At 50.6% G+C, this 23,373-nt stretch overlaps 1 protein-coding gene across 3 annotated transcripts; it reads left to right on the top strand.

Annotated features, from left to right (window-relative positions):
* Positions 1-608: 608 nt before the first annotated feature.
* On the top strand, positions 609-23,336 carry ALDH3A2 (aldehyde dehydrogenase 3 family member A2). 3 transcript variants are annotated; one of them, XM_030295589.2, is made up of 12 exons: positions 609-684; positions 811-972; positions 3,317-3,548; positions 4,858-4,943; positions 6,301-6,509; positions 8,104-8,221; positions 10,042-10,183; positions 12,171-12,337; positions 14,092-14,191; positions 18,006-18,241; positions 19,408-19,477; positions 21,527-23,336. In XM_030295589.2, the coding sequence occupies exons 2-11, from the start codon at positions 820-822 to the stop codon at positions 19,429-19,431; spliced, it is 1,467 nt and encodes a 488-aa protein (XP_030151449.1). In that variant the 5' UTR covers positions 609-684; positions 811-819; the 3' UTR covers positions 19,432-19,477; positions 21,527-23,336. The 3 variants fall into 3 exon arrangements, with proteins under 3 accessions (XP_030151449.1, XP_030151448.1, XP_030151450.1); XM_030295588.2 differs by having other exon boundaries at positions 19,354-19,477; XM_030295590.2 differs by lacking the exon at positions 19,408-19,477.
* The last annotated feature ends 37 nt before the right edge of the window (positions 23,337-23,373 follow it).

Here is a 23,373-nt window from a genome sequence, read left to right as displayed (position 1 = left end):
TCCTGGCTTCCTGCCCTCCGGGGACGTTCGTCGGAGGGCCTTCTGCCAACCCGTCCTCGCAGCTCGCAGTCGGGCAGCGAACAGCGAGGGCCGAGGACGAGGGTGCTGCGCCACCTCCCCCTCCCCCCGCGGCGGCCTCGGGGCCCAGAGCGCTAAGGCGGCGCGCGGGGTGTTGGCGCCCGCTCTCCACGGACGCCGAGAGGCCGGGCCCGGCCTTGCGCGGCGCCGGACGCCCCCGCCTCGGTCCCCTCGGCCACCTCTGAGAGCCACAAAATGGAGGCGGGAGGGAAAAGCGATGGCGAAAGCGCCGGGGCCCGTGGGCCGCGTTCCGCCGGCTGTCGGGGAGCTTCCTGCCCCGCGCCGGGCTCTCTCGGGCGCCCAGCCCCTCGCCCTCCGCGTCTCGGCCCACTTCCCGGCCACTCCCCGTCCCCCGTCTGAAGCCACCTCGCCAGCACGCGCACCCCGACGCCCCACCCCTCCCCCGGCCCCCGGCGGCCGCAGCCCCCACCCCCGGGCTAGATCCCCGGAGCGGCGTCCGGCCCTCCGAGGTCACGTGGGGCGCGTCGGCCAATCGGCGCGCGGCGGCGGGTCCAGCCCAGCCCCGCCCGGCCGCTGTTGGGCAGTGGGACGCGGCGGGTGCGGAGAACGCGGCGCAGCGAGCGAGCCGGCGGGCGGGTGAGCGAGGTAGGGCTCCGGGCCGTCGCAGAGGGTCGCCGGGTGGGCGGGGAGGGCGACGGCGCCCGCCCGCCGCTGCATCCCTCCGGCCCGCCACGCCCCCGCGGCGCTGCCCGACCTCCGCTTTCCCCTTAGGACAAGGCCATGGACAGCAAGATCCAGCGGGTTCGCGACGCGTTCGCGTCCGGCCGGTCGCGCCCCCTGAGGTTCCGGCTGCAGCAGCTTGAGGCCCTGCGCAGGATGGTGCAGGAGCGCGAGAAGGACATCCTGGAGGCCATCGCCGCCGACCTGTGCAAGGTACGCGCCCCGCGGGCGGAGCCAGGACACCCGCCTACCTCTGGGGAACCGCATTCCACCGGAGCTTTTGCTGCCTTTTTTTTTTTTTTAATTTATTTTTGATTATGCAAGCACTGTGGGAGTATTGTCTCCAGCAGTCGTGATAAGGCAAATTTCCATGGACTTTCCCGATCTTCTTACCTTGCAGATACAGAGAAATAAAGACACATGTGTCTTCTGGCCTCTGTTGCTCTTTTGTGAATTGCCTTTTATATTTTTGCCCGTTTTTCTGTTGCATGTATGGTTCTTTGCTTTATTATTTGTACGAATCTTTTGTATAGTGTGGATTTTGGTAGTTTGTCAGCTTAGTACATTGTTTATGTTTTTCCTCGGGTCTATTTGTTTTTGTCTTTTTTACGATTTCTTTCGTAGACAGAGGTTTTTTGGCTGTCGTTGTTGCACTGAAATTTTCCTCCTTGACTTTGTGTTAGGCCAGTGTTCCTCAAACTCCAGTGTCTTGATGAGTCACTTGGGGATCTTGTTAAAATGTAAGTTATGGTTCAGCAGGTCTTGGAGGGCACCTGAGAGTCTAACAAGCTCCCAGGTGATACCATGCTTCCTGTTTGGGAACTACCCTTTTTTTAAATTTTACGGTTTTTTAATTGCAGTTTAGTTGGCGTACAATGTGTTAGTTTGGGGTACAACACAGGTGCACAGTACAGCTTATTTCATTTAGCATAATATTCTCTAGGTCCATCCATATTGTCACAAATGGCAAGATTTCATGTTTTTTTTTTTTTTATGGCTGAGTAGCACTCCATAATAAATACATATGTGTGTGTGTATATGCCACATTTCCTTTATCCATTCATCTATCAGACACTTAGGTCACTTTCATGATGTGGCTGTTGTAACTAATGCTGTGAACACAGGGATGCACGGATCTTTTTGAGTTCGTGTTTTCATTTTCTTCGGCTAAATACCCAGAAGTGGAATTCCTGGATGTTGTGGTATTTCTGTTTTTAATAGCATACACACCCTAAGATTAGCTCATAAATCTCTGTCATGTTTGGCCCAGGCGCTTTCCAGACTGCTACCTCTGTGCTGGGTCTCGGAGGGAGTGAGTTTGCATGCCGGCAGTGTAAGAGCTGAGTCTCCTGTAGCCCTTCGGTTCTTAACTAACCCCATCCCAGTTAAGTCCCGCTGATCTTTAAAGCCCGAGTTATAGAGGCCCCTCTTGCTGGTGCAGGTTCCCAGGGCGAGGACACCTGATGTGCAGCTTGAAGCCCTCCCTTTTCAGGGAGGATCTCCATACCTGTGATATCCTTGCTGTTTGTGGGGCCCAGTGCCAGGGTGTGGGTTCCGTCTGGACCGCATCTCTGCCCCTCCTACCCCTCTCCGTGTTGCTTTTTTCTTAAGGACTTTAGCTGTGGACGACGTGTCCTGTGGGTCCTTAGGTCATTCTCAGACAGTTACTGTATATGCACTTGTAGTCAGGGAGTGTCCATGGGAGGAGTTAGACCTCAGGATCCTCCTCTGCCATCTTCAACGAGAAGACCCGGAACCACTCTTTGAGTTGCAAGGTTTGGAGTAGCCTTTAGGGTGCAGATATATCAGTCTATATTTTCTAATACTGTTTTCATTTTGTTTTTACGTTTTAACGAATTCTAGGGGCAGCCAGACCATGCTCTGGCTCTGCGGGTCTCTCTCACTTCCCCCAAAGATCTTTCCCCCCAAAGATTATTTTGAGGGGTAGTGACATCAGGAGTAGCAGTAACAACAGTAACTATATAAAATTTCCTTTCTAGGACTTTTGACAGAGAGAGGAGCCTGTGATAGCAAATAAACAAGGTGACGTAATTAAGATTTCAGAAAGGATCAATCAGTCTTTCTGTAAGCATGAGATAGTTACGTATGTATATATGTAGGACTACTGAAGAAATATACAGAAGTTCCTTGCCCTTGAGGGATTTCAATTTGGTAGACAGAACAAACACAGATACAATGTGAGTACGGTTATAAATCAGTGTCTAAGGGTGTAATACCAAGATATACATCAGAAGCATAATTGGTTTACGAAGGTTGATCAAGGCAGGCTAATATTGATCATGGAAATGTTTCTGAATGAGACAGTGTTTAATCCTGACTTTAAAAGGCTTGGATCAGTAAAGCAGGATTTAGAGGGATTGAATATATTCGTGAGGGAGTTAGCAAAACCTCAGACCCTGAAGGTTACGAAAGGGATCTGAATGGCAAACCAGCTAGTCTGATAATGCCGTTTGTCACAGCAGGTGTATCTGGCCTAGCTCTTCACGGCCGGGTGTGTCTTGCTCGGGCAAGATTAACTGTGATCCTCTTATAACAGAGTGAACTCAATGCATACAGTCAGGAGGTCATTACCGTTCTTGGAGAACTTGATCTCGTGCTGGAGAATCTTCCTGAATGGGTTGCTGCTAAGCCAGCTAAGAAGAATCTGTTCACCATGCTGGATGAGGCCTACATTCACTCAGAGCCCCTGGGAGTCGTACTGATTATCGGAGCCTGGAACTACCCTTTCGTTCTCACCATTCAGCCTCTGATAGGAGCCATTGCGGCAGGTCTGGCGTCAGTTTCTCTCCTCATGACCTTGGGGACGGGCTCATCCTCTCACGTGGGTTGTAAATTAAGGATAGTGTCCAATTGAATACACGTGTTTGCTTTGGTGGTTTGCCTTTGTTTACACCAGCAGTGAACCGAGAATTAGAAAATAGTATCATATATTTCTTAGCAAGTTCCAAACAGTTTCTTAAAGTGAAATTACAACTCTCAAGGTGGGAGAGCAGGCAGGTCCTCCCGTGAGGTGGAAACAGCCCTGGGCTGTTTGGGATTGGGTATTACTGGGTCTCTCTGGGCTGAGATGAGCCATGTTGTACAAAAGGATTTTATTATTTTTAAGACTTAAAAAATAAATTTTTTTTTAAATGTTTATTTACTTTTGAGAGAGAGAGACAGACACAGAGTGCGAGAGGTGGCGGGGCAGAGAGAGGGAGACAGAATCTGAAACAGGCTCCAGGCTCTGAGCTGTCAGCACAGAGCCTGATGTGGGGCTCGAACTCACGAACCATGAGATCGTGACCTGAGCCAAAGTCGACGCTTAACTGACCGAGCCACCCAGGTGCCCTGAAGGAATTTTTTTTTTTAAGTAATCTCTACACCCAACTTGGGGCTCAGGCTCAACAACCCCAAGATCAAGAGTCGCACACTCTATCGACTGAGCCAGCCAGGCACCCTTTTGTTATTATTTTCTAAATGGGCTCCAGAGATTTGCATGGTGACTGTTTTTTGTTGTGTTTTGTTTTGTTTCTTAATACCCGGAAAGTGAACCTGTGAGGTTCTAAAGTCGTGAGTTGACGGGCCCATGAGTTTGGAGTTAGCCGTCCATATTCCAGTGGTTTCAGTTGCCGGCCGTGGCCTCGGATGAACCATCGGATTCAGGCTGATCAGTTTCCTCATTCAGATACGGGCCCCGGAAGTATTGCTGGCTTGAGTATACAGCAGATGCCAAGAGGTTGCTTTCTCACTTCAGCAGGATCCGGAGTGACAGCTTTAATTGATGAGGCCTGTTTGCCCAATAACTCCAAGGCAAACAGGAAAGCCTAGTCGTGAGAGGGGGAGGAAACCGAGAGAAGAGCCGGAGCAGTCAGGGAGGGTGGTGGAGCCCGTCGTCAGTGACGTGAAGGGAATGAGAACCAAGGAGTTTGCACCTGAGGAAGTCAGACAGATACTCACTGAGGAACAGCAGATTTGGAGGCCAACTCAGCACCTAGCCTGGATCCCCCTCCCCGCCTCCCACGGGCACCGTTTTCATAGGTATTAAGGTTACTCGGGTATTAAATGGCGCTGTCCTGCTTTTTTTGCCTTGTTTAGGAAATGCTGTCATTATCAAGCCTTCTGAACTGTGTGAAAAAACAGCCACGGTCTTGGCCAAACTCCTGCCACAGTATTTAGACCAGGTAACGTTGTCTTGACCCACCTTCAGTGTGTCTGCTCACGGTGGGGGGGGTTGCACATCGGATCTTCCTGCTGGCACGTGTCATGGATGCCTGTCGACGTGGAATCACTGTGGAGAGGAGCCCTCGTCCAGCTCTCACGGAAAGGCAGCTTCAAAATGTCAGAGCTGCAGGGCCACCTGGGTGGCTCAGTCTGTTAAGCCTTTGACTCTTGATTTCTGCTCAGGTCGATTTCGAGGTACGTGGGTTCGAGCTCTGCACCAAGCTCTGTGCTGGGTGTGGAGGCTGCTTGGGATTCTCTCTCTCCCGCTCTCCCTCTCTCAAAATAAATACATCTAAACATTAAAAAATTAAAAACATTTTTTTTTTGTTAAAAATTATTTATCTATTTATTTAAGAAAAACATTTTTAAAAAAATGTTTATTCATTTTTGAGAGACAGGGACAGAGCACCCGCAGGGGAGGGGCAGAGAGAGAGAGGGAGACACAGAATCCGAAGCAGGCTTAGAACCTGACTCGGGGCTCAAACTCAAGGGCTGTGAGATCACGACCTGAGCTGGTGTCGGACGCTTAACCGACTGAGCCCCCCAGGCACCCCCACAAGCCACCTTTCGTTTTAGGGCCGTATCTCAGAATCTTTTGTGAGTCTGTGTTCGTTCCTTGCCGTCCGTTCTCTGTCATTTCTCCCCCGGCTGCTGTTATGCCAGATACTCTCTTTCACAATAGCTCTTAATAACAGCACAGTGCACGTAAGGGCTCGGTCCAAGGCTGTGTGACTTCTCCCCGGTAACAAGTGAGGAAACTGAGGCTCAGAGGTGTTCAGCAGGTCACCCAGGGTCACACGAGCTAGCGAGTGACGGAGCCCAGGTGCGGTCCAGATCTGACTTCAAAAGTGAGTGCTCTCCCCCACCGCTGCTTCGCACGCCCCTCATTCAGCGGACCTTTACTTGGTTCCTGCCACGGGCTAAGCCCTGCACTGTTGGTCGGGCGAGAACGTTCAGGTTAAGACATTCAGCCGGGACCTGTCCTGCGGTCTCTGACGGCAGACTCTTCACCAAAATCTTGAGGTTGCACAGCCCGCATCTCATGCATTTCCCTGGTCGAATCCAACTGTTGGCTCTGTTTGGCGCCTACCCTGCTGAGCTCAGGTGGAAAACAGTGGACTCACTGGTCAGTTCCACCGCAGATTGATGGTTCTCAGATGCCATCGGACTGTGTTCTCCACTTGTCCTCTGTCCGTTCCCTCGTCTGTCCTCACAGGGGGCGGTCTCCGAAGGCGACAGGTTTATGCTAAAGAAATTGCTCGTCCGAGGATAGGGTTAACGTACCCACACAAGTGCTTGCGTTTCTCCTTCTTGAAGGACCTGTATGTCGTTATCAATGGTGGCGTGAAGGAAACCACAGAGCTGCTGAAGCAGCGATTTGACCACATTCTCTATACGGGAAGCACGGCGGTGGGAAAAATCGTCATGGAGGCCGCCGCCAAGCATCTGACCCCTGTGACTCTTGAACTAGGAGGGAAGAGTCCGTGTTACGTGGACAGAGACTGTGACCTGGACGTCGCCTGCAGGTGAGGCTGTCTGGTTCCCCCGGGGGGGGTTCCCGACAACCTGACGGGTTGATGGATCCTCTTGGCACTGAGACCCTGGGCCCCCCAGCTCTGAGAGACATCATGAGCCTACGGTGGTTGACGTCCTCAAGGGCACTGGGACTTGTTCCCAAGCTGACTCTGGTGCCACTGCCGGAAGAGCAGTGTTTCTGGACGTCGCGTGGTTGTCCTTAGGAGTTAGGAAAAAAGTTTTGTCTGGCTGTGGCAGGAGATTTAACTGTTTGGCTGGCAGATGATCCAGGAAGTAGATGAAGTCTCGTGCGTACCCAATAAAATCCTTAAATTCCCAAAAGAAAGGTTGTTGACCTCTTTAACAAGTCCCTTTGTTGACAAACTCAGGATTACTCAGACTCCTGTTTTAACTGAGAGTGACATCTCGCAGGGGCGCCTGGGTGGCTCAGTCGGTTAAGCGTCTTAACTCTGGATTTTGCCTCAGGTCACGGTCTCACGGTCGTGGGATCGAGCCCCATGCAGGGCTCTGCGCTGACAGCATAGAGCCTGCTTGGGATTCTTTCTCCCCCTCTTTCTCTGCCCTCTCTCCCACTTGGGTGTGTTCTCTCTCTCTCTCTCTCTCTAATAGAGCAAAAAGGAATACCATCTTGTCAGGCTGGGAACCAGAAAACAAAAGGTTGCAGATTCTCTCTGCTAAATCAGGTTCATCTACCAGGAAGCACCCAGACCTAGAACAGACTGCGTGTTTGGGGTGGTGTGGCTCTTTTCTCCCCTTCAGAGATGGGCGAGGACGGTTTGTAGGCAATCAGGCCGCGTCCAGGTTGGCTTTGTAAATAGAAGTCTCCTTGCCAGAACATGAGGCCCCCAGTGAAGGTTTTGATCCATGTCTGGGCACAGCTTTCCAAAGTGGGGAGGGGGCTCCACAGAGATGAGGGTGTCTTGGAGGCTGGCTGTTGTCCTGCTCGTACCTGAACATCTTGCCACAGCATTTAGAGCCACAACCAGAAGTGGAGTCTGTGTGGAACTCCTGTCATCCCTGATGTCCCCTTGGCTGAAGTGGGAGAAAAGGAGGGTGTGGGGGGGCTTTCTTTTCTGGAAGCAGGCCGTGGCGTCACTGCTCGTAAAGTGTTGTTTCCCATGAGCTGGCACGAGAATTCCCTTCCTCCGTAGAATGTTCTGTGTCAGTTGGAAAATGCATTCTAAGTTCCAACCAACTGATTTAGAGATGAGTTTTACAACATTTTCATTCTCTAAATGTTTTTTAATGTTAATTTATTTTTGAGAGAGAGACAGAGTGAGAGCAGGGGAGGGGCAGAGAGAGAGAGGGGGAGACACAGAATCCGAAGCAGGCTCCAGGCTCTGAGCTGTCAGCACAGAGCCCGATGCGGGGCTTGAACTCACCCACCACAAGATCATGACCTGAGCCAAAGTCAGATGCTCAACCGACTGAGCCACCCAGGCGCCCCAGCATTTTGATTCTTTATAAAGAGTATCAAGTAAATCTGTGAGTGCATGCTAGTTGCAAAATAAACAATACAAAAGTGTGTCAAATGAATAGTAGGCTGGATTTTATGGATGTTCTGGTTTCCCCACCTCCCCCCAGGCGCATAGCATGGGGGAAGTACATCAATTGTGGTCAGACCTGCATTGCTCCTGACTACGTTCTCTGCGAACCATCCCTCCAGAATCAAATTGTGCAGAAGATTAAGGAAACCGTGAAGGTTTGTGTTTTAACACATCTGATCTCATTGGTTTCGTTAAGATAATGGAGTCAAATCAGCTCTTTGCAGGCAGCACCCCTTTTCCCCTCCCCCCAGGAAAATTCCAGTAGCACATGTGGCTGCATTCATTTGTGGGCTTATTAAAAATGCCCCGTGCACCTTTCACAGAAGGGTCTGCTAGTAGCCAGGTTAAGTTGGCATTTAACCCACATCAACTGCCTAGTTTTGTTGATGAAACCACAGGTTAGCTGTGGCACATGCTTTGAAAAAAAGAGTAAATAACTGTGTTTCGTGGTTTTGAGAGAATGTTGCCAGTTCTTTGAAGTGCACCCAGAGGTCCTTCGGCATATTGGCCATTGCTGATTAAGGTTATCCGTTCTTGTGCGTGAGGGGGCGTAGGAAGACCTGTAGTTTAGAGGGGATAGTTTATCCAGTACCTGTTGGTAGAATACTCTTGACTTGGTTATCAGTCTTTCGGGGTGTTGAAACTCAAGCTCTCTGTAGAGGGAATCAGGGAATGCTGTATGGTAGTGACCTGAGCTAAGCATCAAAGAAATGTAGGATTTGGATTGGAAGCAAGGCTTGGGGTGACTGAGCTCACCCGTCGGAAGGGGTCGTTAAGCCCCCTGAGTGGAAGAAATTATTGGGACAGTCATTGTTCACTCAACAGATGCTAACTGAGCACTGAAAGGAAGGATCAGGAACACTGAAGGGTAACACACACGATCAGACAATGGAAAGCGTATATGCCGGGAAGTTTAGAAGAAGAATGGTGATCCAGGCACGAGGGTGGAGGGTGTTGATGGGGGAATTGGATGTGAGAGCTAGGACTGGAGATGGGGCCAGACAAGGAGAACATGGAATGTGGGGCGGCAGTGTGGGGTTCAGGATACCTATGGCACAGAAAGCCCTTGGAGATTGAGGACGTGCTTAGCTGAGGATGGAAATGAACTCGGTTTCAGAGGCATAAGAAAGATCTCCCCTCTGCCTGCCTTGCGGGCTTTGTATTCTTAAGCAGTTCGTAACTGAGGTTCACCAGGGAGCCATTTAATTAATGAAAAGTTTCTGCTCCTCACCTTGCAAAGGCTGTGACTCAGTTGGTCTGGGGTCTCGACGTGACCCTCAGGTACAGCCAGCATTAACAGCATCATTGGTGGCTCCGGAGTTGGGGCACAGGAACTCGCACCAGCAGGCTGTCACCCAGCCTTGAGGGCATTTGGTTGGAGGGTGGGTGAACGCTTGTTGTGATTGGAGAGCACGTCGAGAGCGTTCACAAAGCCTCAAAGTGATGTGGCAATTCAGTAATTTTGTGTTTGTTTTACGTAATTGGTGCCGATCATAGGATTTCGTTTTCCTGGCACCTGTGACTGCTGGCAATACCAGTCCAGAGAAGCAGTAGCAGAAAGTTCAGCAAACTTTTTTCCGTAAAGGGCTAAATAGTAAATAGTTTAGGCTTTGCAGCAGGCCACGGGTTTCTGTTACAATAAGCAGGAGGAGGGCGGCCACAGTCGCATTGTAAACGAATGGGTGGCCCTGACTCAGAGCCAGACCTCCTCCTACACCCACATTCATCCCCCGGGACAGCCCCCCGGGGGTCTGCGAGGGATCACCATGAAGCCCCCAAACTATGGAGAGTCCTAGGTCTGTGCACGTGTCCTTGACCTGCCAGAAAGCTTAGACACTATTACTTGAGGGAGGAGGGTGAGGATATCAGATCAGGCCCCCCAGATCAGTTTTGGGGGCATGAGCGGGTTTTATAGTTATTAAGGAAATTGACACATGGGTCTTTTGTGGCAATTAAATGCTGTTGTTTTCAATAGGAATTTTATGGAGAAAATATAAAAGAATCCCCTGATTACGAAAGGATCATCAATCTTCGCCATTTTAAGAGGATACAGAGTTTGCTTGAAGGACAAAAGATAGCCTTTGGTGGCGAGACCGACGAGGCCACACGCTATATAGGTAATGGAAATTCACCTTTTGCTGTGGGGACGTGCAGTTTGATGGTTTTTATTGACGCTCTTTACCCATACTAAATAAGCCCTTAGATACATAACGTTTAATCAAAGATTATAGACTGTCGTCTGGTATACTGCTTCCTAACCCATTTCAAGAGGGTTTTACGTCTTTATAAATAACACCCCCTGTGATGCACTGGCTTTTTGCCTCTACACGTTTCATCTGTTTTTTTGTTGGTTTGTTTTCCTCCTACAACCTGTAACCTAACAACCCTGAGAAGCAAAATAGAACTCCGTGTGATTATTTCTGGATTCTGGCTGGGAAAACAACAGCACAAAGAAGGAAATCACTTAACTGCAATTTTACAAGTAACCAGTCGCGGTTCTCTTCCAGAAATAATGTGTTGAATCGCTTTCTCAGCCTTTTGGCAAGATCAAGTGCAGAAATAATGTGTTGATCTGTTGTGCTGGACCTTATTACTTGCGTACTCTGTTTTTGTGTTCTTTTATTCTTTGCCATGAATATGTCTTGTTGTTGAATTTTATTTTTAATTTATTTTTAATGTTTATTTTTGAGAAATTCAGAGCACAAGTGGGGGAGGGGCAGAGACAGAGAGAGACACAGAATCCGAAGCAGGCTCCCGTCTCTGAGCTGTCAGCGCAGAGCCCGATGCAGGACTCGAACTCACGAACTGGGAGATCGTGACCTGAGCTGAAGTCGGACGCTTAACCGACTGAGCCACCCAGGCACCCCATCACTATTGAATTTTAAACATGTTGCTCTAAAATAACATAAGATGATGGGGATTACCGAGACACTTACTTGGCAAAAAAAAAAAAAAAAGCTGCCCCAAATAGCTTTACTTATCCCTTCTTAGCAGATCGGATGCTACACGTCACCAGAAAACCCTAAAACCTTAAAGGACTTAAAACAGTAAGGAAAAATACATTCTCTGGTCATGAGCCATCCCAAGGCGCTTCTGGCCTGTTCATTTGGTGGCTCAGTAATGGCCTCAAAACCCCCAATTCTTTCATCTTTCTGTTCTCCCATCAGCCGTGGCTTTTGCCCGCTCCCAGGCCAATCAGTGGCAGGAGGAAAGGTCTATTGTGATTCGCTCAACCAGTTAGGAACCTCCCCCTGACCTGGCGTCAGGGTCACCTTACCTGAGCACATGGCTATGTGGAGAGTATAGACACCCAAACCGAAACGGTTCTCTGAGCCCGGGCAGCGGCGGGCAGTGGGTTTGGGGTAGCCGCATAGGTCCCCCTGGAAGGTGCTGGCAACAGCCGTCTTCTGCCGCATCGCCAGGGTATCCTGGCAGGAAATTAGGGGGAAGCGAAGAGAGCAAGCTTGTCATCGTCGAGTGTCTTCCCTTTTCATTGGTGACCCAGCTTGTTTACAGCGTCTTTTGGAGCACTGCTCGTTGGGGACTGACCTGGCGCGGACGCCTGGACACTCTGCAAAGCTTCGTCAGCATCCATGTTGCCCTCCCTCCTTGCGTCCCTTCCCCACAGCGGATAGAACAGTGAACTAAGGGAGCCTTGGCCATTTTAAATACATTCTCCTAACCTCTCTAACGGAGTTGAAATAAGGTCAATGAGATCATATGCGTGAAAGCACTTGAATTAAGAAGTGGTGTTGATTTGATCCACAGAGGGGCTGTCTACACTCCCAAAAAGACCTGTCCACAGAAAGGTGGAAACATAACCTCCTGGTACATAGGAATATGGCTATGAACAGGGTTAAGTATGAATATACTCAGGTGTGTGGATCTTTCTCTCGGTTTGCATGGGGATCCCCTGATGCACACGCTCGGAGACACATGCACGGTTCATCCACATGCATCCTTGGGACTCTTTTCTCAATAGCTAATACTTGGGCAGGAGTGGGAAGGGGATGGAGAGGTGACCCAGCGAAACAAACGGAGGATGAGAGTTTGGCATTTCTGTCTTCTACTTTAGGATTTCATTTTGCGTATTTCTTTTCTCAGCACCAACGATCCTTACCGACGTCGATCCCGAAACCAAGGTGATGCAGGAAGAAATTTTCGGACCAATTCTTCCAATAGTGCCTGTGCGGAATGCCGATGAAGCCATAAAGTTCATAAACGACCGTGAAAAGCCTCTGGCCTTCTACGTCTTTTCTCATAACGAGAAGGTAAACTTTGCGGAGAACGGCTCCCTGGCAGAAGCCGCCACCGCAGACCGTGTCCCTTCTTTGCCACAAAGCAATGATGGTTTCCAGCAGAGTTCCACCAAGTGAGGCTGTAGTCGCAGCTTGCCGTCTTGGGTAATGAGGCTCTGGGGTTGTTGCTGTAACCTTTCCTATACTCCCTGGGGTTCAGCAGGAGTCTTCAGGGTTGTGTCACAAGTTCTTTGACTCGCAAACATCTCCCCTGGAATTGGAAGACTTGCGTGTTCTGCCGTTAACCCACAGGGCTTTCCTGTGTAAGAGCTTTGCCTCTCACCCTGATGGCATTCGCAGCCACTGAAGTGGGCCATGTGGCGCCACGATCTCTGGCACGGCCGTGGAAATGGTTGCAAAACCTCACACTTCCGTCTTTCCAGCGGTATCCCTTTGTTGTTCGAGCGATGGAACCATACCAGCCCAGGGAGTGCGTCATACTGTAGCCAGGGCAAGGCACTGGGCAGCCGCTTTGCTGCGGGGCCTGTTCGTTTGCATCGGAAGGGGACTGGCTCTTGCAGAGGGACAGTGGCCTCAAGGTGGGCAAGTAGGTTCGAGCCCTCCGAGAAGGGGACTGGCTCTTGCAGAGGGACAGTGGCCTCAAGGTGGGCAAGTAGGTTCGAGCCCTCTGGAGAAGAGGGAAATCTAGAAAGGGGAGATGGGGATCGGTCAAGGTCTGAGGAGTTCACAGACCACACGTTTTCAGGAGAGCCTCTCATGGCAGCTTCTAGAGCCTGCTGTGCCGCGGAGATGAAGCTTTGTGAAGTGAGATCAGATGCATGGGGCTCAGTACAAAATGGGTTATTGACGACGGTCATGACGTTTTAAAGGACCGTAGGTAACGTGGATAGGAACCTTGAAGCAGAAAGTCTGCCGGTCCAGGTACAGGTCAATGAGGTGCTCTTCCCACAATGGGGGGGGGTCACCTGTGGTGACCACAGGCCATTGTGACATTCATTCTAGAACTCTCAAGCGCTTGTTGGTGAGTTTCACCTAGGCAGCGAGGCGAAATTTCCCAGTCAGGTGTCATCATGCCTGTTCTGGTCTCAGGCCAACCATTTCTTCAAAACTAGAATGTCAGCTCTTTGCAATTCTCAAAACTAGAATGTCAGCTCTTTGCAATTCCCAAAAACTGAACAGCATCTATTAATTGTATGCCATGATTTAGAACAGAGATAGGGAAATCTTACCAATGTTTAACAACCAGATATGTAGTCTGAACAGTCCTTTCTTTTTTTTCATTTTTTTTTTTTTAATTTATTTATCTTTGAAGGGAGGGGAGGGACAGGGAGAGGGAGACAAGATCCGAAGCAGGCTCCACGCTGTGAGCACAGAGCCCGACGCAGGGCCTGAACCCACGAACCGTGAGATCACGACCCAGGCCGAAATTAAGAGTCGGCCGCTTAACCAACTGAGCCACCCGGGCGCCCCCGGACTGTCCCTTCTAAACGAAGACTTTTGTGGCTACATTGGGTAGTCCTGCTCTGGGCCGTGATGGAGTGAGCAGGACTGGTTCAGTGCTGCCTCCCTCGAAGGACGAGACGTGCATCTAAGAAGTTAAGATACTGATCACACGTTTGCTAAATTGAACAGCCTGTTAAGTTGTTTACATGTTATGGAACGTTTGGCACAGTGTCCCAAACCCGGGTAGTCGTGCCAGCGCGTGAAGTCAGCAAGTGCAGGTCCCCCAGATGCTGCTGACCCGGAGCCTTTGTTCTGTTCCACAGCTCATCAGACGGATGATTGACAGCACGTCCAGCGGTGGCGTCACGGCCAACGACGTCATCATGCACTTCACGCTCAGTTCTTTACCCTTTGGAGGAGTGGGTGAGTGTTCCTCTCTGCCCTCCATGGCGTAGATTGCAAATCGAATCATCTGCCCAGGCGGTCTGGGGTCCCTGCTCGATGGTGTTCTCCTGAGGGACGCCACCCTGCCAGGCCCCCTGCTGAGGGGTGACTGTGTGTCCTGTCACCCACTTTCCATCCTTAGCACTCACCACAGTCTGGAACTGTTCTGCTCCTTTTGTCGACTTACTTGTATGTTGGTTCTTACTCAGTTGTTGTCCTTTCCCTAGACTTAGGGGATTTTTTTTTTGGCCGGAAGTCAGGTCTCAAATTAATTGATAAGGTTCCCTTGTCTTTTTTTTTTTTTTAATGTTTATTTAAATTAAAAAAATTTTTTTAGTGTTTTTATTTATTTTTGAGAGAGAGAGACAGAGTGTGAACGGGGGAGGGGCAGAGGGAGAGGGAGACACAGAATCCAAAGCAGGCTCCGGGCTCCGAGCTGTCAGCACAGAGCCCGACGCGGGGCTCGAACTCCTGAATGGCGACATCATGACCTGAGCCAAAGTCGGACGCTTAACCGACTGAGCCACCCAGGCGCCCCTCCATCTGTCTTTTTCAAGATGAGGTCGTGAATGACAGGTTCAGAATGCCAAGGGCAGGCAGCATTCTGGGGTTTCTGATGTCTGCTGTCTGCTCAGGGTGGCATCAAGTAGTCCTCAGTCCCCACCTGCACTGCTCCCCAAGCCCCTGGTGTGGGGACTAGCCTCTCCTCAAATTGTCTCGTGATTTGAGAAGAGCACGAGATGTCGTGTGTTCTAGAGAAGACGGGCAGGAAGTATTCCCAGTGAAGCTCCGTGGACACATGCCCTTTGGGCTGTGACCCGCCTGCCTCTTTGATGCCAGAGATGACGGCTCAACTCTGTATCTTTCCTTCAGGAGCTAGGTGGTAGGCCTCTCTAATAGCTCATCGAAGAATCACAAATAACGAGCGCATAGGAACTCTCGTAATAAAAAGCAGACAACAAAAGCTACCGTCTCGAAAGCTCTGCTGTGTTTTGTTCCTCTGTAAGAGCAGAAGTGAAGTCGTCCCTGGGAATGAAATGGCTCGTTTTAGCAGGACTACCTGTTCCCAGTCGAGGCCAGCTCCTCCCATGGCCTGCTTCCACCGCAGGCCACGTGTCCCTTCCTAGGAGGCGAAGGAATCAGCAGTACCCAGCGCAGGGCCGGCATACGCGAGGGGCGAGTGGGCAGAGGCCGGGTCAGGGGTCCGGGCTGGTGCGAGTGGTGGCTTGGACTTGGGTGGTTGGGGAAAGGGGCTGAGTGGATCCGGGGAGTCGGGCAACAGGATTTGCCTGATGGATTGAGTATGTCGTAGGGGGGAGGCGGTGAAGGAAAGGAAGGGTAGCCTGGAGGACCGGGGCTGCCGTGATTCCGGTTTTACTGCCCAGATTCTTAGAGGATTCACTCTGACTCCAGTCTCCCGTTCCTCAGGGCCCCACGGGGTCCCGATTCCCACCGAAGACTCTCATTGTTCCACCTGGAGTCACTGATGCCTCCCGAGTGCAAGTCGAGTGATGTCTGTTCAGTCCCAACTTGACTTGACTAGGTGGCATTCAGTGTCATTGATCATACCCTCTTCTTTACAACGAAACAAACCCTTTCTCCTGTTAAATACAAAAGGAATACAGGCTTCTCTCGTTTTTTGTTTTTTTTTTTAATTTTTAAATTTTTAATTTTTTAAAAGTTTATTTATTTACTTTTGAGAGAGAGACAGAGTGAGAGGAGGAGGGGGCAGAGAGAGAGGGAGGGAGAGAGAATCCCAAGGAGGCTCCACATTGTCAGCACAGAGCCCCTTGTGGGGCTTGAACTCACGACCCGCAAGATCATGTCCTGAGCCCCAGGAATATAGGCTTCTTAAGAAAAGAGAGAAGACCCCAAAGAATAAATACTTAGATTGTCCATACCCCACTATTTAGAGATAACCTTTGGGGCGCCTGGGTGGCTCAGTGGGTTAAGCGTCCGACTCTTAGTTTCAGCTCAGGTCTTGATCTCACAGTTTCATGAGTTCAAGTCCCACATCCAGCTCTGCACGTTCCTCACAGATCCTGCTTGGGATTCTCTTTCTCTGTCTGCCCCTCCCCCACTCGTACCCCCACAAGCGCGATCTCTCTCTCTCTCAGAATAAACTTAAAAAAAAATAGTGTTTATGCCTGTATGTTTATGCCCATTCTGTAGTGTTTTATTTGTTTTGGCCCTTTTCCCCTTAAAACCTGTATTACTTTTAGAATTGGGAGAAGGGGCGCCTGGGTGGCGCAGTCGGTTGAGCGTCCGACTTCAGCCGGGTCACGATCTCGCGGTCCGGGAGTTCGAGCCCCGCGTCGGGCTCTGGGCTGATGGCTCAGAGCCTGGAGCCTGTTTCCGATTCTGTGTCTCCCTCTCTCTCTGCCCCTCCCCCGTTCGTGCTCTGTCTCTCTCTGTCCCAAAAATAAATAAACGTTGAAAAAAAAAATTTTTAAAAAAAAAGAATTGGGAGAAAAAAGCATTTCACTTTCTAAGCCTTTGTAACACAGCAGTTACACTCTTAGACCTCTTCCCTAAGGAAATAATGAGAAACTGCACAAAAATACATCAGAATCATCACACAAAAAGTGTGGAATCCTGAGACCCTAAGGCGGCATTCGTAGGCTGGAACAGCATGCAGTTACTAACTCGTGACGCACAAGCATACCGATGTGAGAAAATGTCACACGGTGTTGTCGCAAACCGCGAGATCATGACCTGAGCTGAAACTCAGAGTCAGATGCTGAACCGACTGAGCCCCCCGGCGCCCCCAGGCACAAACACTATTAACATATTGACGGTTTCGAGTTTTCTTTAAAAATGCATCTCGTTTGAGTATATTGCCAGACTTCTCCGCAGCTTTGGTTGCCCCTACATGATGTCCCAGCAGCCTGCAAAGTACCAGTAAAGTGCTTCGTGGCCCCGTTCGCCTGTGCCTTATACCCTCGTGGCATACGCAGGTAGCTGCCACCCAGCACCCACGATAAGGACGTGAAAACTGTCACAGGGCATGGCTTTTTAAGAAGGCAGAGGTTTACGCTTGCGTATTATCTCTCACCCGGCAGCGGGAACCCTGTCATCCTGCCTTTGTTACTTTGTCGCATCTTTGAGGACATTAGTGGGTGAATAAGGGCTGTGGGTACCTAGAGCCACATGGAACAGAAGGAAGAGAGGACACAGTGCCTAAGAGTCCAGCCGACTTGGACGCAGCGTTCTGGCTTCGCATTCCCCACCTTGGGCAGGTTACCCGACCGGCCAAGCTCCCTTTCCCTGCCTGGAACTGGGGGCAATGGTGACTTTGTACAGCGGGGTTGTGGCGGGAACGAACACAGTGTGGTCTTCGGTATCAGTGACAGCCACTGCCGGAGAGCGGCAGGTCCTGGCTCGACTCCTGGGAAGCGTCCTGATTTGTCTTGTTGTTAATGTTTATTTTGTTTTGAGAGAGAGAGCATGAGCGGGGTCGGAACAGAGAGAGGGGGACAGAGAGAGAACCCCAAGTGGGCTCTGTCCCATCAGCACAGAGCCCGATGCCGGGCTCGATCCCATGAACCGCGACATCATAACCTGAGCCGAAACCGAGTCGGACGCTCAACCGGCTGAGCCACCCAGGCTCCCCGGAAAGCGGCCTGACAGGGAGGTTCACCTTGCTGGGGGTCCTGGGGGCGCTGGGAGCAATTTCCTGGAAGAGCCACTCACTGAGAAGCGAGAGGGGGGCATCCCCGGCGGCAGGAGCTTTGTGGCTTTCTTGTGGCTTGTGTCCCCTCCAGCGGAGCCTGTTTTGCTTCCTCTCTTTCAGGTTCCAGTGGGATGGGCGCTTACCACGGCAAACATAGTTTTGATACTTTCTCGCATCAACGTCCCTGCTTACTGAAAACTTTAAAGAGGGAAAGTGTTAACAAGCTCAGGTACCCTCCCAACAGCCAGTCAAAGGTGGATTGGGCCAAATTTTTCCTCCTGAAACGCTTCAACAAAGGAAAGCTCGGTCTCCTGTTACTTGCTTTCCTGGGCATCGTGGCGGCTGTGCTTGTCAAGGTAAGTCCCCGCCTCTCTGGTCCCACATGGCTGCCAGATGCGCGTCTTCTGTCTCAGGAGTTCCTCTGATTGTAGAAATCCGACTCCGTCTCTGAAATTAACCTTGAGTCTGGGACAGGGTCCGCGAACTCGCAGCCTGCCGGCCCGTCTTGCCAGGGGAACAGCCACAACCCCTCACTGACTCGTTGTAGCGAGAGTGGAGTCCTTGGGACAGGTGGCTGTGTGGCTCGCAGAACCTAAATGATTCCAGAAGTATGCCGAAGTATGCCGACCTCTGGTTTAAGAGTGTAAGGCCCCATAAGGGGCGCCTGGGTGGCTCAGTCGGTTGAGTGTCTGACTTCGGCTTGGGTCACGATCTCGCAGTTCATGAGTTCAAGCCCCGCGTCAGGCTCTGTGCTGACAGCTCAGAGCCTGGAGCCTGTTTCTGACTCTGTCTCTCTGTCTCTGCCCCTCCCCTGCTCATGCTCTGTCTCTCTCAAAGATAAATCAATAATGATAAAAAAAAAAGAGTTTAAGGCCCCGTAGAACTTGTCACACTCTGAGCTTTCAGCCCTCTGATCCTTCTGCCTCCCGTATGTCCGTGTCAGTCGTGTTCTCGAGTGTGCCTGGGGTCAGCAGGCCGTGGAGACAAAGGAGAGAATTGCACAGTGGGCAATAGCAGTGGTAGGACAGCTTTGGCGAGCGAGGCGTGGAATGTGTTTCCTCCAAAGTTAACTCTGCCACATACGTTTTGTCTTTGGCGATTAGTTATCATAGACGCGGGCTCACCGCCCGGCCCTCCTGAGAGCTGGCATCCCGAGGCGGTCCGCATATCCTTGGGCTGAGGGAACAGAGCCAGGATTTTGGAAGTTAAGGTGGAGTGGGGCAGGGCGACCGTGTCCCTGAAGCCCTCGGCCAGCCAGCTGACGAGATGCGTTGAAAATAGCGGCAACGCTCGTGGTCAGCAGCCTCGGAAAAGGGGCGAGATTCGAGCGCTGAATAGAAGGTGGCTTGTTCACGTCTGTGTTTTTGTTTCAAGGTCAAAAAGGGGGTTGGCTTGTCTTAAACGAGGGTCACAGCTTTGGTGGAACTGGAAATACCAGTTGCATTTGAAATCGTTTGGGTTTTCTCAGAAATACCAAGCTGTGCTGAGGAGAAAGGCCCTGTCGATTTTTCTGGCATTTCAGACTCTGTCGTCCAGTAAGCAGTGATGAGAGCCGCCGAACTCAGGACCCAGCTCTGTCTGTTAAGAGTGAGGTAGGAACTGCTTGTTTTCTCTCTCTGTAAAGTGGGCCAGGCGGGGGTATGTTTTCTTCTAGTGGTTTCTGTATAGCTAGAGGCTCAGGGGTTATCGAACCAGCGTTTCACCTCTCTGTCTCCAGACATTTTGGAGCCTGGCCCAGCATCTCAGGGCATCAAAACTTACCCATACCGTTGCAAGGGCGGGGGTGGTTTGTGGGGATCTTAAAAAACGTGTGGAGGTGGAGGTAACGTGGCCCTGCTAGGTCTAGAGGAAGCATGCAGCATTTCTAGAAGGGGAGTCACGTGAGCTCCTCCCCGCTCCTCCCCATCTACTCAGCTCTCCCAGAGGACGTGCCCACTGACCAGCTCAGATCTGTGAGAAGCACACGGACCCAGTGAACGCTCTGTTTTGTAATTTGAGGCTTATCTTCTAAAACTCTCCGAGTCCCGTTTGGTTCTGCGTTGTTTCGGTGTTTAACAAGAAGTTTGGCTTTAGAATTCATGGTGGCAGACTGAGCGAATCAAAACATTGTGTGCAGCTGGGAGGCTTTCTGTTCCTGCCTCCGCATCGTCCTGAGGTCTCAGGTGTGCTCGGCTCTCTGGCCCTTACCTGCCTGTCATCTCTGATCCCAGGACATCAGTCCCCAGCCTGACACACACCTTCTGGCTGGGGATGGAACTTCGTAGCGCCGTGGCAAATTCGGAGGGTGACTGTGCTCCCCCTCTAACCCAGGAAGGTTCCCACTGCCGCAGCGCGCTGGGCCAGGCAGGCCGGGGCAGGCCGGGTAGCCCGCGTGAACTCCCAAAAGGGTTTGGCGGACAAGCCTCTCTCTGATAAGATCTAGAGAGGCAGCAGTGTGTAAAAACATGGAACCTGGTAACAAGAAAATGTGGCTTTAATTCCTGGTTCTGCGATCAACAGATTTCTGACTCTGAGCAAGGCCTTTTCTGAGCCCGCCTTGGGGCCTCGCTTGGCTTGCTCGTCTCCAGGACAAGGGCAGCCTACAGGGATCTCCCAGGGCGCTCCTCAGTTCCCATTACCGTGAGCTGACGTGTTCGTGGTCCACACCGCTTTGGATTCAGTGTGAGACCGCTCAGGATCTGGCTTTCTTTCCCTTTTTGCTGCTTCTCTCTGCTTCTGTCTGAGCCTCTCTGTCCTCTTTCTCAAATCACCTCTTATTTTAAGTAAGTGATTCTAAGCTCAAATTGTGCTTTTGTTTGAGGAGTGTTTATTTTTTGCAACTGCAGTCATTTTTTTCTGAAACGGCTTTTCTGCACTTTGTGATTCTGTTACATGCTTGGATGTGATTTCATTAACTCTCTTTACCACAGTGAGGACGATGGTCTTGGAACATTTTTAAATGGGAAATTGAAAGTAGTGATTATTAGTCTAAAGGGAACAGGTCAGTCTCAGAGTGGAAGGGAGTGTTCCGAAAACATTTAAAAGATGTGTGTGTGTGTGTGTGTGTGTGCGTGTGTCTACACGTCTACACAAAGTAAAGTTCCTATAAAGCTTAAGCCACCAAAAGCCTTGCAGGAGATATGGGTGTTAAAACGTTGAAAAGCATGGAAGGTTTAAAATTGATAGAGGTCATTAGGCCCTTGAAAATGAACTATGACAAACTCTTGAGACGGCTGCCAGAACTCCTTTGGGCTCAGTAGGTATGGATTCTATTCAGTACTACTTTGGACTTCAGAAACGAAAGTGTCGATCCATTTTCAGACTTCACGTAGACTTCAGCTCCCCACGCACAACAGGAGGATAGTAAATGAGTATTTTCCACTCCTGTGTCAACGCTGCTGTCGTCTCAGTGATAACAGACAACACTGCCTCCGTCGCCACCTTGTTGCTGTCGCTTTGCAGGGAAGGCCCTAATCTTTTATCAGCCCAGACTGCACTTACCTTCTTAGGGACACAGGGACCTTTTGTATACAGCACATTCAAGCATCTCTTAAAATAGCAGGCATTTGATAGAGTCCCGATACTGAGTTCGTGTTCCAGGGCCGGTTGCGTGGGGGTTTTAAACCAGCAGAGTAACCTGGCTTCCTTTCTCCTCTCTCTAGGCGGGATACTACTGAAGAAAGATCCTGTTCAACCTCCTAGTTGCCTGTACTGAATTATTCCTCTCTTAAATAGTTAACGAACCATTTTAAAATCCTGCCAAAAATAGGAAGGAAATATGCAAATGCACCCTAATCAAGCCTGCAAGTCATTGCCACTCACCATTAATAAAACTTCCCGTTTCATCTGACCCCCCCAGCCTTCCCCCACTGTGGGGGTACACTCAGAGAATGTCTTTTACGTTGTGTTCCTCAGCTCGCGGTGGGGGGCGGGGTGGGGGCGGAGAAGGTACTAGGCTGACTCCCAGGGAGATGTAAAAGGAGTCTCTGAACCTGTTGAGTGACTTGTTAACTCCAGTTCATGGGACACAGGACCTCCCCCCCCCCCCCCCCCCACCTTCCGCCATCACTCTATGAAGCTTCCAAGGGGCTCCTCCCTGCCCGGGGTTATCAACAGCCCTCTGTAGCCCACAGAGGTGAGGAAAGATCTTCCCCGCCCTGCCTGAGGTTTGAGGCACTGGATCTGTGTGTTGGGGATGGGGGGAGGTCCCTGTCCCTCACCCACTGGGACTTGAGGACTTGACCTTCCGGAGCCAGCCCTCCTGTCAAATGTGCTGTCTGACCAGTGGTCTTCCTCCTTTCCCGTCCATTCTCCACCGTCTCTTGTATTTGGTTTGTGAGGCTTTTGTGGCCATCCGCAGATGCCTTCTGTAACACCACGCAAGACATCCTGCAGATCCCAGGGCTTCCAGGGAAGACAGTTGCCAATTTCCATGCAAGTATCACCTGTCATTCTTACTGGGCAGGAGTTGTAGAATTCTGCATCTTATAAAACCTAACTGGCACTTTTATTATGCTGTAATAAAATTACTTACAACAACACTTATTCTCGGGCACCTGGGTGGCTCAGTCGGTTGGGCGTCCGACTGCAGCACAGGTCACGATCTCGCAGTTTGTGAGTTTGAGCCCCGTGTCGGGCCCTGTGCTGACAGCTCAGAGCCTGGAGCCTACTTTACATTCTGTGTCTCCCTCTCTGTCCCTCCCCAACTCATGCTCTCTCAAAAATAAATGTTGGAAAAAAACAAAACACACTCAGGATCTTAAAAGTTTCAAGTCAGTGGATCTTCAAGGACAGATCTTTTAAGTTTCTCATTTCCATAGCACAATGCAAATAAATTTCACTTTTTTAAACTTCAGAGAGATCCCTTTTTGAATAAATTCAGCCTTCTGGACTTAACGTGGAAAGCCATTTCCTGTCACGGGCCAGAGGCCTTGGATATTCTGGACTGTGGAGCTTGAGAGCCTCAGGGGGGCTGATGGTGGAACATTTGGAGAAGGACTGTGTAAGCCACGGCATCCCGCTGGAAGAGAAGGGGACAGAGGACACAGGAAGGGGATCTCCTGAGCATGGCTGAGACCTGAGGGACTTCAGCCAGGGTGGGAAGGAGCCCTGTGGAATGCAGCCTCCCTGCCAAGCATTGGTGACTCCTGGCTACGGTGCCTCCACCCTCCCTGCCCGCCCCCACATGAGAGAATGTAATTCACTTTAGAGAACATGTAATCAGCTGCCTTGAATGAATCTGTCCCAGGGAGGCTGTCTGAAGTTCACTGTCTTCATCACAGGATGCGGTGTCAATCACTAGGCTAGTTTAAGATGTCAGGATAATCGGTCATGAAATACCTTAGACAAAATTTCAATACGGAGCTCTCGTTTAGCACATTAAATTGTGCCCTGTGATTTCTAGTTACGCTAACCACTGGCTTGTCTGCTACTATGTTCTGCTGCAAAATAAATACGTCATATTTGATAAAAGTGGCATGAATTTTAAGATTCCTAGTGGGGAGCCTCT

Source organism: Lynx canadensis, chromosome E1 (genome assembly GCF_007474595.2).
Source record: "Lynx canadensis isolate LIC74 chromosome E1, mLynCan4.pri.v2, whole genome shotgun sequence".
In the NCBI taxonomy this organism is placed as follows: domain Eukaryota; kingdom Metazoa; phylum Chordata; class Mammalia; order Carnivora; family Felidae; genus Lynx; species Lynx canadensis.
This window is presented reverse-complemented; position numbering and strand designations above follow the sequence as displayed.